At 36.3% G+C, this 14,059-nt stretch overlaps 1 protein-coding gene across 2 annotated transcripts in view; it reads left to right on the forward strand.

The window, feature by feature from the left end:
- BCKDHB (branched chain keto acid dehydrogenase E1 subunit beta) overlaps positions 1–14,059 on the forward strand; it is a 109,841-nt gene that overhangs the window by 29,845 nt on the left and 65,937 nt on the right. For both annotated transcript variants that reach the window (XM_063389530.1, XM_063389532.1), the window contains exons 6-8: positions 655–763; positions 7,009–7,106; positions 9,254–9,364. In XM_063389530.1, the coding sequence (XP_063245600.1) occupies positions 655–763; positions 7,009–7,106; positions 9,254–9,364 (318 nt within the window). The remainder of the gene's footprint in view (positions 1–654; positions 764–7,008; positions 7,107–9,253; positions 9,365–14,059) is intronic.

Below are 14,059 nucleotides of genomic sequence, written 5' to 3' on the forward strand. Positions count from 1 at the left end.
GGCAAACGAATTATACTGTTTTCTCCTGAGCATTTGGATTACACCTGGAGGCCTTGTTTAGTTTTTTTTTGCTTAATAATAGTTTAAGGCATTTATTGGTTACCCATTTCCAAAATGAACAAATTTCAAGCTTCCACCACAAGCGAAGAAAGTCCGCTTTAAATTGCTATTTCCTCTTGTAGCCTTCAAAACTTATCGGACTAAGTCTGAATACCTTTAAGGTCTGTTCTGATGAATCTTTACCCAAGTAACTGAGGATCACTCAGCTGCATTTTTTTGTTATACATCTACATTAATTTTACTAAGTTTATGTGTATATATATATATATATTTGTCTATTAATCTGACTGACATTTTTCTGTTCCTTTTACCTCAAATGTTACTGTTAAGAGGTTAGTTCTGCCTTATCTGACAATATCTTGGTATTTAAATCACTGTATAGAGGGAACAATAAAAGGCTCATCAACAAACAAAATAGAATTCAAAATTTGGAGTATATTTTAATAATGTAGCACTGATGTTAATTCACTTTGTAAGAACAGCTCAATCTGTAAATAGATTTATTTAAAGCAAATAATTACTTAGTTTTTAGTATTATTGAAGTTTCTGGCAGAATTGCAGTTTTAAATAAACTACTTAAAAATATTTTTACAGGTTGTTATTCCAAGGAGTCCTCTGCAGGCCAAAGGATTGCTGCTGTCATGCATAGAGGACAAAAATCCATGCATATTCTTTGAACCTAAAATACTTTACAGAGCTGCAGGTAAAGATTTGTATGTTGTATTTTCCAATAAAGCAACAGTATTTGGGGTTTTTTACACATATATGTTGATAGCCACAGCTAAAACAATACTTCAGTAGAAGTCTTGACTTGTTTGGTCTCTAGCTATGTTGTGGGCTGGGTTTTAAGAGAAATGATGAAAACTGAATAAATTCTTGAAGTTTGACTTCAAAGATAAACAAACATTTGCCATTTGATTTATGCTCAATTAGGTTTGAAAGTGGAATTTACAGCCTAGGGTGAAAAAAAGAAATAGAACTAAGAGGTACTATATCAAATTCTAATATAAATTTGGCAGAATTTGAACTGCTTTCTTATGGTAACTCTAAAAACTAATATAAGTTTCCAGATCAGTTTTTATTTTTCCAAAAGAACTGAGCCCCACCATCACAGTTTTCTCAAGGTTAAAATTTCTTAGAAATGTTTAATTTCTAAAAATCTTCAAAATCTGCCCATTTAGATTTTAACCTTATTTGAAAGGAAATGTGATTGCCATCACTTTTTTTCTGGTCATAGTGAACTCTCTGGTTCAGAGTAGTTTTAGCAACTCTCAATTATGTGTAACGTATTGGAACAGCAGAATTGACAATGATGGTGTTTGAGTCGGTTCTAAAAATTAGCTTGTTACTTCTTTGGACTAGAGAAACTTGACAGAACAGAAAATGGATGAAAAATTTTGCACGTGGAGATGGGCAGACAAATTGAATGAGCAACCAATAAAATCGAACTGAAGCCATGACTTGCCTGTAGCATTTCCCTGTCTTGTGGCTTTATATGCCAACTATGCTTGATCCATCAATCCAGTTTATAAGTTGACTCTGTTTGGACTGAATTTGAGTGACAGACAAAATATTTCTATTTTGCTTTGGACCTTTTAAAAGCACTTTTCCATCAGTCCATCCATTTTGTGAGTAAATTTATCCTCTTCCTAGATACTTCCTTTACAGCAATACGGGAAAAATTTAGAAAGCAGACATCAAAACTACAAAAAAATAGTAATATAACACAGGATATTTACTGGTAAAACTGTTTATTTGCTTTTATATTTTCAAAAAAGGCCCAGAAGTCTGGTTAGCAATGTAAATTTAAAAGTGTAGTTAATTTTAGTATGGTGGGGTGTGATGTATCCATATTGGATAAGGTATTGCATTCCTTAAGTTCAGTGTGTTTTGAGAGCTTACTAAAATTCAACTAAAAGGTCTCTGTCCATTCATTTAGAGGAAGTAGCTGGAAAAATGAGCTTGAGCCTGAGTCCTGTTAAACAAAGAAAAAAAATGAAGTGTTCTAAAACAGGCCTTTGTTTCTCCCCATTCCCCTCAGTATTTACAAGTCACAAGTACAGACTGGAGAGTTAATAAAATGCTGGAATGAAAGGATGCACATCAATATCACACAGCTTTTGAGAATCTAGGGAGGTTTGTGTGTTTGAGGAAATGACTTGTAAAGCAGTTGCTGGATCATTTAGTGAACATAAATCAGGCCTTTGATGGAAATCTTGAGTGTGCTGAAATAGTGTTTAATGTGATGTATGTGCTGGTCAGTAAGCCTCTACAGCATTGCTGTTGTTGGTAATTTCTGAAAGATAGTGATTTCCTCCTGTATTATCATGGCTAATTTTCAGAGACTTTGCCCATATTTTTTGTCTTAGAATTTCTAAGAACATCAGTTTAGTGGTGCAAGTTGAAATTTGTAGTACGTTTGCATCAGCATGTGACAGGGATGATTGTAAGAGGTAACTTCTTCCATCTATGTGAATATTTTATTATTTCTACAATATAAAGCAGGAATATCTTACTATATGGAATGGTTTTTATTTTCCTTTTATTTTCATTGTAAACCTTTCTCTGTGTTATCATTAGTTTGTCATCTTTACTATCAAGCTGTCCTTTGTGGGTTGACTCAGCTTGGACTGGAAGATGACTGCTGTCTGGGAGTTTCTCTATAAAATTGATCTCTTAGAGTTCATTCCTATTCTCCTGGCCATAGTCAGGGTTCTGGTAATTCCACCAGAGAAACCAAGTGGCCTGGTGAGTTCAGAAATGGACCAGGGCCATCATGATTGATAAGATCAAGATGCAGCAGCAATGAGACACAAGCCTGGTAAACAAGAATAAGGTAAATGGTGGAAAGAAGGGTTTTAAAAACATTCTTGCATTTCATAGAGAAAAATTTTACAATACCTCGTGTGAGTGTGTTGATTCTAGCAGGAGAAAGAAAATCCTACAGATTCTGAAACTGACTTAGACAGTAAGCTTGAACTATGTCTGTGTTTATTGTGTCTTTCCATTAGTGTCTCAAAACAGTACAGGGTCTTCTGAAGGCTGGCAGCATGCAGGCTTTCCAAAACAAGAACACAAAATGGTATCAGTTGTCCTCTGTTACTTCATTTATCTTTTTTTTTTCCTTTTTAGCATGGTATAAAACTTCACCTGAGATTTGGGATCTCATTGTTCCAGACAAAAATAATTTTCATTATTTCCATGATGATGGCTCAGTCATTGAATAATGAAATTATTTTGGCCCTACCATAGCTTTTTTTTCCTTGCTTTAGCTTCATGTGAATAGACATGTTTGTTCAGAGAGCTTTGTGACTGATGTAACAAGGTGACTATCTAGGGACTTAGTTGAAAAATTAAGGTGTTGAGGACTTTAATGGGAAGGAAGATTTTCTATCTGTAAAATTAGTGTAGGCTTTTGAGCCTCATCGTTTTCTTCTAATGGACTTTTGTTTCTTTCTATCAGGCTTCTAAATATTTGTCCGTGATATTTTGTTCAGAGCTGCTGATGTATTTGAACTTACAACTGAAAATAAACTGTAGATGGGATAGTCTTTAAAACACTACAGGGTATCTGTCCTTATTCAGATGGCCTGAGGCTAACACACCTTCTGAGTGTTCCTGACAAAGTTTGTTTCTTGTCTTAGTTACATTTGTCTTCAGGTGTATGTCTCCATATTTTGTTTATAGCTTCTCCTTTTTCTTTTATCATCCTGCCAGATGATTTTACTGAAACACTCCTGTGTTGCCCATACCCTTATCAATAAGTGCGACTGAGTAGGTTTGGTTCTTGTAACTGCCACCCTCAGCCTTTGTGGTAAAGTTTGTGTCCCTGTGTGTTCTTCCTTACAGCTTCTCCCTCTTCCTATTAGCCCCTTTTGTGTTGTAAAGATCCTTGTTTAGACACTCTTCAAGAAGCAGATGCTGTCTTCTTTCACATAACCATATAAATGTTTATCAGAAGTATTGTGTATGTTAATTTTCTTTCAATTGTATTAGGAAAGAGCAAAGAAATGTAAGCCTTTCTGAGTAAAAAATCTAGAGTTAAATATACAAGCACACATGCGAAGAGAGAATTCTGTTGCTATTTAACTTACGAGATCATAATGTTATTGAAGGTGTTGTAGTGACGTCCCTCTAAATGTCAGAGATACTAAGAAAATATCTGAATTAAAAAGGAAAAGGAGGCTTTGATTTATAAAAAGTGTTAACAGCCTGTGGAGTGTCAAGAGAACATAATGGTTATGAATCAAAGGAGGAGATGAGTCACCTTGACATTATCAGGTTTAGACATCTTGTGGAGAACCTACTCTGATGTTTTTTGACCTTTTCAGTTTCATTTAATTGTACTATATATGACATTGGTGGTGTAGAAATAAATACGGCTTGCATCAGTGGTTGTTATAGAGACAAGGTAGGTAAGATGAGAAAACATGTATTTTCTTTCTGCTGTTCAGACTGCTCCTTTAGAAAATGCAACAGATGTTGTAACCTCGTAAAATTAACTTGTCATGGCCCTTTTTCACTGATAATGATAACTTTTTGTTAATTGCTGTATTTGAAATCGGTATTTGATTTGAAATCCTTATTTCTTTAGTAATAGATGAACAGACTGCTGTGTATATAAACATTGTTATCCTGGATTAGATAATTATTAGGAAAGAATATTAATAGAATAATTTCATGTGCTGTTTTTCATCTGTATTAGTTGGGAGAGGAGTTTTTGCAAAGGCAATCAAGAAAAATCCTTCCAAATGAGACTCTCCTATAAATTTCTGACAAGCTGAATTTTCCATTTAAAGTTGTCAGGGATTATAGATGAGCTCATTTAATGGACATTTTGTTGCAGAATGGTTTAGCTATAGTAAGAAATTACTTGATTTGTGTAGTTGTCTTATATTTCATTTCCCCAAGTGGATAAAACCATTGCAGAGAGAAAAAGCTTTTATTTCTGTATCATGTACACCTTCTAATTCTTCCTCTGGCTCATCCCACTCCCTTCAAAAAACCTTTGCATTTGTGTCAGTATCCTGGTTTTCCACTCGAAGGTCCTGTGGTATCTTTTAAGCTTCTTGTACTCCAGGTTTCATGTAGGTGACCATTTCATGACAAAGGCAGTCCATGCAATGCCAATTAGTATAGCTGAGTTTCATTATCTTTCAGGATCTCTTTCTGTTGCCCAAGGGTTGTACAATGTGCAAACCAGACCACTTGTCTACCACTAATGTGCAGTGAGCAAGGGCTGGATGTGCCTTTCTTCCCTTTCCTTCCCAGCCCTGTATTTTTCTAGCCACTTGTTATTCAAGGCAATCACTTGCAGAGCAGGGTGCTTGGACTAGGCGATCTCCAGAGGTCACTTCCTGCCTCAGCTATTCTGTCATTCTGGGACATATATGGTATTTATATATCATTATCAACAAGAAAAAAGAAAATTGTCTGCTTTGATTGAAAATTATTTGCTACTTCATTGTTTGAAGTTACCTGTGGAACTTGTAAGCCAGAAAAAAACCGAAATCACTCTACTTGTATTTGATCTACCATAACAGTGAAGGAAAAATATGAGCCACTTCACTAGTGGTATCACTCAGGGAGGTTCTTTATTGTAACTGCAAGAAGAAATTTTGTTCAGCAGGAACTCGGTAAGTGTTTTATGAGCTATGAAATTGGTTAACACAAAAAGGCAGGATGTTTTCTTTATAAATTGTTTCTGTGTATTTAGAAATTTAGTTTTTATATTTATCACTAGAATATGTTTTAAGAAATATTATTTGACTTTCTGGTGCATAGACAAGTTCATCTTTAGATCAAAAACAGTATTTCTTTTAAAATATGATATATAGGTGGTGTTTATCATAGTTTTAGTCATTAAACCAGTCAATATGCATTGGAGCAGTGATGCAAAACTAGCAAAACTGACCTAACATTTTTTCCATCTGAAAACTAGTAAATGAGTCTTGAGTGGAGCTACCTTAAATGTCTTAGGAGAAGACAAGATACCTAATTCTTGCCTTCTCTCTTAATTGTGGTGTATTTTTGGTGAATAGATAACATTTTTTAAGGAAAAACATTTAGATTTGTTTCAAACTGCTATAAGCAGAAGTTCTTGCTGACACTTGCTTTGTAAGTTCTGAAAACCTTTTACCTCAATTTAAACATAAAATTTCGAGGCATCATGCTCAGAGCATCAGGAGGATGCTGGCACAGTGGATCCTTCTTGTCTGAGTATAAAAGTATAATTTCAGGACTCTTCTGATGATTACTAGAATTATCAAGAATTCTGATCAATTAGTGGTTACTTGATATTTTTTATCAACTGTAACAGTGTTGATTTCCAAATCTGATACTGATATTTTGACTTGATGTACACCAGAACTTAATACTTCTTTTGCATGTGTATATGTGCATCATCTTGTTGTGGTATATAACATAAATTTAACTCTACACTGAACATATTTGTAACAGTTTAATTAAAAAGAATTTGAATTGCAGCTTAAGCTTTGAAATGAATGGTAATACTCAATTATTTTGGCCTAATGGTAATAGAATCACACAATTGTTAGGGTTGGAAGGGACCACTGGAGACCATCCAGTCCAACCCCTCTGCCAAGGCAGGGTTGCCTAGAGCAGGTGACACAGGAACACATTCAGGTGGGTTTGGAATGCCTCCAGAGAGGAGACCCCACAACCTCCCTGGGCAGCCTGATCAGTGCTCTGCCACCCTCAACATAAAGAAATTATTCCTCATATTGAGGTGAAGCTTTTTCTGTTTCACTTTGTGGTCATTGCTCCTCATCCTGTCACTGGGCACCAGTAACATGCTCCGTATAATTTTGGTATATTATTTTAGATGCCTTTAACATTGAAGAGAAATTTTAGTGTATACTTTTATGGGATAATGTTGACTAATAAAGGAATCTAATGCTTATTTTCCCTTCTTTTCTCTTTTTTCAGTGGAACAAGTTCCTGTAGAGCCTTACAACATTCCACTGTCTCAAGCTGAGGTGCTGCAGACGGGCAGTGACGTGACAATGGTTGCTTGGGGCACTCAGGTCAGTAATTCTCTTACAAGATGTTTGTCACCCAGCAAAGCCTGGCCTAGGTGATGCTTGCATTCAGGCTCAAGTGCCAGACATTGAAACGTGTGCCATCTTCCATCACTATGTGCTTGAATGAATGTTTGCCAGTGTATATGTTTCTATGCAACCTGCTTTTTATTATGTAAGTTTTTATTCATTTTTGATTGAAGATGACTCTGGAAGTGTGGAAGAGGTACCTGCGCATCAGGTTATTGATTTTTCTGTGATTATGAAAATGATAGATTTAAGAATGAGGCAGTGAGATCTAACTCTGAGGAAAGAAAAGTTCAAAATAGTATACTGAAACAAAAGTATAGATCTCCACTGCATGATTTAAAGAAGTGTAACCTGGGGATCACCTTTATACAGAAAGTTAAAAATCCATGTGACGTTTAATACAAGTAGGGATTGGTATGGTTGTGAGTCTAACTTTTAATTTCAAAGCTATTCAGGAACATCATTGGCAGCCCTCCCTCTCGCCATCCCCCTGCCAAATTAAGATCTGCAAATATTGAAAAAACTGTTAAGAAAACACATCTTCATAGTCCAGAATTATAGAAAAGAAATTTTAGTCTCATTTGGACTAACCAGAAGTTACTATTTTCTTGGCCCAGTTGTATCTGAGAAGCCTTTAGAGAGAATCTTGCAACAAAGAGTATTGAAGTGATCTTTGAGTTTGTGCCTTTTTGTTGTTGTTGTTATTGGGTTTGTTTGTTTTATTTTCTTTGAAATTTCTAGTCTTCAGTACTTGTCTGTAGCAGTTTCCTTGTCTTCAGACTAGTTTATCTCCTTTATATTTATGGTTATTTGCACTGCTATGAAATTATAGACTTCTTAAATATCTTTACTTTTACTTCTTTTTCTCCAGCAGATATTGATGAAGTAATTGACTTGATAAAATAATGGCTTAAAAACTGGCTATGGAGATTTAATAATATCCTGAATTTACTCAGTAGGCAGTAGTGCAGAGAGGACTTGGAGGGGCATGCTTCAAAAGAGCTGTTCTGGTGCTTGGAAAAAGTTAAGACAGAATTTTGTTTTGATGTGACTAAAAATAGGACAGCTGTGCAGACTAATCCAGGTTTAGGAGCTGACCAAACCATGGCTGTGGCTGTCGTACAGCGTGGGGGCAGATGTTTCACACAGACACAGTAAATCCAGTGTGTTGGGTTGCCACTGGAGGTGACGGGATTCTGCAGATCAAAAATGTTCAGTGAGTTTGTGCTGAGGATGTATTTATTTAAGTGAAACACATAAACTTAGAGTTTGACTGCTAATTGTGCTATCAATCCAGAATGTACTCTCAATAGGCAGAGGAGCTGCACAGACTCACTGGTAACTTCTCTTACGATTTTGCACATGAGGTCGTTACTTCTCAGCTGCTGCTCTGATGGAGATCCCTGATGCTGATTGCCCTGGGTGGTGCTCATGAAGGGCAGCAAAGGCTTTTAATTCCTCTGCACTTGTGCTCAGTCTTTTATTGTCAATAACTAGTCTGATTATTGTAAATAAATAACTCATATCTCCTGTGAGCTAGGTAAGTGTTTTTACTTTTACAGACTAACAGCAAAAACATCCATCCTGTGTGCCATGTTGAAAATTTTCAAACATTCTTACTGCAGCCTCAGATGTATTAAAGTTTAAACAAAAACAATGCAAGCTGTATTTATTTTCTGTTATTGCAATGCTTCTATTGATGTCCCATTTAAAATAGTATTTTTGCATTTAGCTGTTCATATATGCATGATATAGTTTGTGTTTAAATCCTTAATCATCTTGTTTCATCTTTTTCCTAACAAAAAACTTCTGAAACTCATTCAAACTGATTTAAAAAAATAGTGAGGATTGATACTATTCACTGAAAGACACTTCTCTAGAGAGCAAATTTAGTTCTCAGTGATTCTTCAGTGAATTTAGTTTCTGGAGTGGTGCTAAAATACTGGGAATAATTAGGTACTAAATAAGAGGAATGCAGTGAATACTAAATGGTTATTATTGAATAGAAAGGTCTGTGCTCAACATGCAGGTGATATGTTAAATCCCAAATTGTATTCCATATGTGTAATTTAGAGCAATTTACATAATTTAGATTATTTGGTAATGATACATTGCTTTTTCAGGTACATGTGATCAAAGAGGTGGCAGCAATGGCTCAAGAAAAGCTTGGTGTGTCCTGTGAAGTTATTGATCTGAGGACCATCTTACCATGGGATACAGAGACTGTTTGCAAGGTAAGGAAATGATGCATATTAATTTAAAGACAACCTCATTTTTTTTAAAAAGACCTACATTTTTTGCTTTGTTTTGTATATGTTGCTCTGTATTTTTTGTATCATAAATGCAGAGTACATGCACATTACATGGACCAGACATTTGCTTTAGCATTGAAAGAAAATTATTTTTCAAGACTCAAAATAATGTCTGAATACATGTTCTTTACTTTCAAGCAGAGGGCACAATTTATTCAGACTTCTGCCTGAAAAGTGCTTTTCCATGATTTCTGAGTCTTTGTCTTTCTGACATCTCTGCTGTCTTTGGCAAAATCTCTTTTTTTTTCTTGCTGTCTTACATTAAGAACTTCATCTAGCTGTAGGTCTGCAGTAATATGCCTTAGTGTTGTTTTATCTGTATTTTTAGAAATAAATGTTTTCATTTAAGTTATACGAATTCTTGGGGGAAAAAAAGCAGCATTTACTCTTCTCAGCCTACCAAGTTTGAAATTCCTGGGTAGCGGAAAGTCCTTTCCTTCTTTGTGGAAGTCTTTGATGTTGCTAACAGAACACTTACTGCTTCTGCTACAGCTGAGAGTTTCCTTAAGCTGGCAAATCCACAGTCCTGCAGGACCATGGCTAACAACTCCTTGGGTCCTAGTTCAAGCCGGGTTCACTAGCTCATTTTCTGCTGCTGAACAAATCACTCAGAAGACGGAGAGATGTCTGCAGCTTTCTTAACTCAGGACTAGTAACTGTAGAGTACCGAGTTAACCACAGGGATGAGAACAGCCATGGGCTTCGAAAAAGGTGTATAATTCCATCCAATACTTTCTCTGCCTGCAGTTTCTAACTTAAGGCATTATGATGTCATATCTACAGCTAACTTAGGTTGTACAGATGTTTAAATAGGGCAGATCAGGCATGTACCTGACTCTTTATACTTGGAATATCTTAATTGTGTAGACAAGTGTTTTGTCATTCTGTGTTTGCTCAGTAAGGACCTTGCTTCTGGTCAGGTAACATACAAACACATTAAGTATGATAAAGGGAAAGAATATCCATTGGTCTGCTGCTCTACGGCAAAGCTTGTCTTTCTCTTCAGTTTCATTTATCTGGGGGACTGCCAGTGGGATGGGATGGAATGGATTACGGGAGGACAGATCCATGTTGTGCATCTGCTATTGGCAGCATTCTGCTGAATGGTTGTGGATGTGTTACAAATTGTTTACTTATATATGTAGCTATGAGTTGCCTCATAAATTTGATCTTCTTGGTTGAAATGTTTTTCATTTTTTGTTTGAAGTGTAGTTCTTGTTACTTGGATGTACTTTCTAGCTGTGAAAAATTAAATGTGTTGAGTTACTGTCATCCATATAAAGTGAAATTTTGGCCATAATAAATCCTTTACAATCTTTTCTAGACAAGTAAAATGATTTTTTTTTTCTTAGTTAATTTTTTTCCTACTTTGAAGATTTGAGCTGTCATTCTTGAAAACAAAGTGTCTCTTTGAAAGAGCAATTAAGTGTGTTCTGTTGGGTTGGACCTGCACTGAAACATCATCAGGAAAAAATGTAGCTGTGCACAGGAAGTGCAGAGCTTTAGCTGTACAATATTTTGCAAATATGTTCTTTAAATTTGGATATTCCATTAAGATTTTCAGCTCATGTTCTGTCCTGAACATCTTTTAAGGTAACTGTGGCATAAATAAAAATATCATAGAATGGTTTGGGTCCAAAAGGACTTTAAAGATCATGTAGTTTCAACTCCCGTGCCATAGACAGGGACATCTTCCATTAGATCACATTGCTCAGAGTACCATCTAGGCTGGCCTTGAGCACTTCCAGGGCTGGGGCATCCACAACTTCTCTGGGCAACTTGTTCAGTGCCTCACTGCCCTTGCAGTGAAGATTTTGTTTTTCTAATATCTAATCTAAACCTACTTTCAGTTTGAAGCTCATCCACCTTGTTCTGTCGCTACATGCCCTTGTAGAGAGTCTCTCTCCATCTTTATTATAGGCTCTTTTCAGGTACAGGAAGACTGCAATTAGGTCACCCCCAAACCTTTTTGCCTGGCTGAACAATCCCAATTCTTAGTGTTTCTTTGTAGGAGAGGTTCTCCATCTCTCTAAAAGATGGAACAGATGGACTTGTAGCTTTAAATCTGTTCATAAGTTTACTATTAAGAATTAAGAGCATACTTTCATAAAAAGTATAGTGCTTGTTGGCTAGGCAGCTCAGCTGTTTGTTATAATAAATACCAAACAGTAAATGTTTTTAGTTAGCATTGCTGTTATGTTAGTTTGGCTGTATGCTGGCTGGTCTGATGGGAGAAAATTTAATTTCTCAGCTTCTTTAGAACTTTTCTGTTTTGCTCAGCTGAAGATAATTAGTTGTTTGCATTTGTGCATTAGTTGGTTGCATTATGTAATGCTGAAACTTTTAAAATTTAATTTGCATCCTGGACAGCTTTTAGGTAATTGCTAGTGTAAACAGAAGTATGGAAGTACAGTTCTAGCTGCTTGTTGTAGTATCATCCCAAGAGGAACTGCTTATTGCAGCTGTTTCAGTTGACAGTGGCTTACAGCATCAGTTTGAGTGATGGGACTTGTTATTTCCTACTTGAGATGCCAGTGTCAAGGTCCAAAAGAGCAGTAGGAAAGGTGCCCATTCCAGAGAAAGTCCTCAGCTGTCCATTGGTCTGCTTATGTTCTCTCTGTGGGCTCTTAAGTGATAATGGAATTACTTTTTCTCCAGTTCAACCAATAAGGAAATTATCAGCTGTTACAGGTGACCCTTTGCCTGTATTACTTGTGCAGCACTCATAAACATCAGGCCAGCTTTTTGTTTTTCTTTATCTCACATGTGTGTTTGAAATGCTTCCATTGTCTCTTTGTCCTGCTGAATGGTGCACAGAATTGCTGTAACCTTACTGCCCTTCTGGACAACTGGTGCTGGAATACATGGTCCATGGCTGGTGGGAGTCTGCGTGGTGTTGGAGACCAGGACTTCAAGTTTTGCTGCAAAAACACATCCCTCAGTTTTACTGCTGGGAGTGGTGTCCTTTGTGATCAGTAAAGGCTGTCATTTTAGTCTTAGCTGGAAATACATGCAACTTTGTTGTGACAACTGTGCTGTAGCCATGAAGAGGGATGGGCTGAAATTGTTAGTGCTTTGGAGATGTGCAGTAATATGTCAATTTTCACTGCAAATCTAACTCCTTGGTCTGCTTTTTGTAGCTTTTTCTATACAGAAAATTATGTCATCAAAATACATATTTCCTAGAACTATGAGAAGTTGTACTTCACAACTGCCACCAGAGGCCTCTTCTAGTCAAGCTAAGCATCTGTTTTGACTTTGCATTGCTCCTATGAGCGTGTTTATGAATATATAGCTCTGAGGGAAACAAACAGAAAGAATAAATACAGTGAGCATAAATAAAAATTGCTGCCTAATTTTACTGATACTTTCTTTGCATTTTTAAGATTTTGAGATTCTGCTGTTTTGAAATAGGTTAGCATTTGTCATCTGCATGAGGAGATGAGGTTGCACCAGCCTGGAGCAGACTACCATGGACTCTGGATGGATCTCAGCAGTAACTGAAACTTTTTTTGGTACAATTCCTGGAATAGATCAACATGCAAACAGGGGCTAGATTTTTTTTTTTGTCGATCTTCAGATGTCTAAGAAGGAAAAATGAAGGTTGACCTAGTTGCTGGAGCTCATAGAGCTATTCTACAGAAAGGATGTTTCCTGAGGGTCATTCATCACAACTGCTTTAGCAGTCTGTTTTTGTCATGAGATAAACTGGCCTCTGGAAATGTCTTGGTTTAAAAGTTCAGTCTTTAAAAAAAGTTAGGAAAACCCTAGTTTTCCTAGAGTAAAGTTAGGTGAGGCAAATTGAACTCTAATTTTGCAGCTGAGAGATGACACCTGCTACCGACATAAAGGACATAAGTAGTTGACCTGTTTAAAAAAAGATCTGACATTTTTACTAGGATAAAAGCAAAGAATCTGTGTGTTTTTTAATGTACATTTCTGTACGTTAAAATGCACACTGATTTGTAATCTTTCTGAGGTCTTTGACAAGACCGAAAAAATGAAGTAGATTGTAAGCTTGTACATGCACAGACTCCTAGTATTTGGCTTCTGAATGAGACATGAATCAAAAGCAAACGTGTGCTTTTTCCTTGCAGGATTTAAACTAAGCCCAACATTAACTCCCAATATGTAGCTGTATAAATCACCTTAAAAAGTTTTGTTGTTATGTGTCAGAAAAGTGGTGCAAGCTTGTTTAAAGAGTATGTGCTGCCTTAGCTGCTTCTTTAGGGACTGTAACAGCAGAGGCTGTCCTTAGATTACTGAGCATCTTGTCTATGTATAAATTTTCAAAGCACAGTGTCATTGTGGTCAGTGAGAAATTTCTTAGGTGTCTTGTTTACTTTGGCAATCTTCACTGATTTCTGACTAAAACTTTTGTTTTATTCACTGGGACTGGAGCATAAGCGTTATAGCAGTTACAATTCAAAGAGAGATGAACTAGCTGTCCATAAAGTTGATTTTTTTTTTTTTTGAGGGAATGTTTTCCCTGTGCTTATTCTAACATCAGCATCCTTCATCTGTGTGTTTTATTCATGTATGAGTGGACTGGGATCAGGAGTGATTTTTTCCCATTACACCTTCACCTGTAAACACGAATGAATGCATGAAATTAAT

This window comes from Prinia subflava, chromosome 2, assembly GCF_021018805.1.
Source record: "Prinia subflava isolate CZ2003 ecotype Zambia chromosome 2, Cam_Psub_1.2, whole genome shotgun sequence".
Lineage (NCBI taxonomy): Eukaryota > Metazoa > Chordata > Aves > Passeriformes > Cisticolidae > Prinia > Prinia subflava.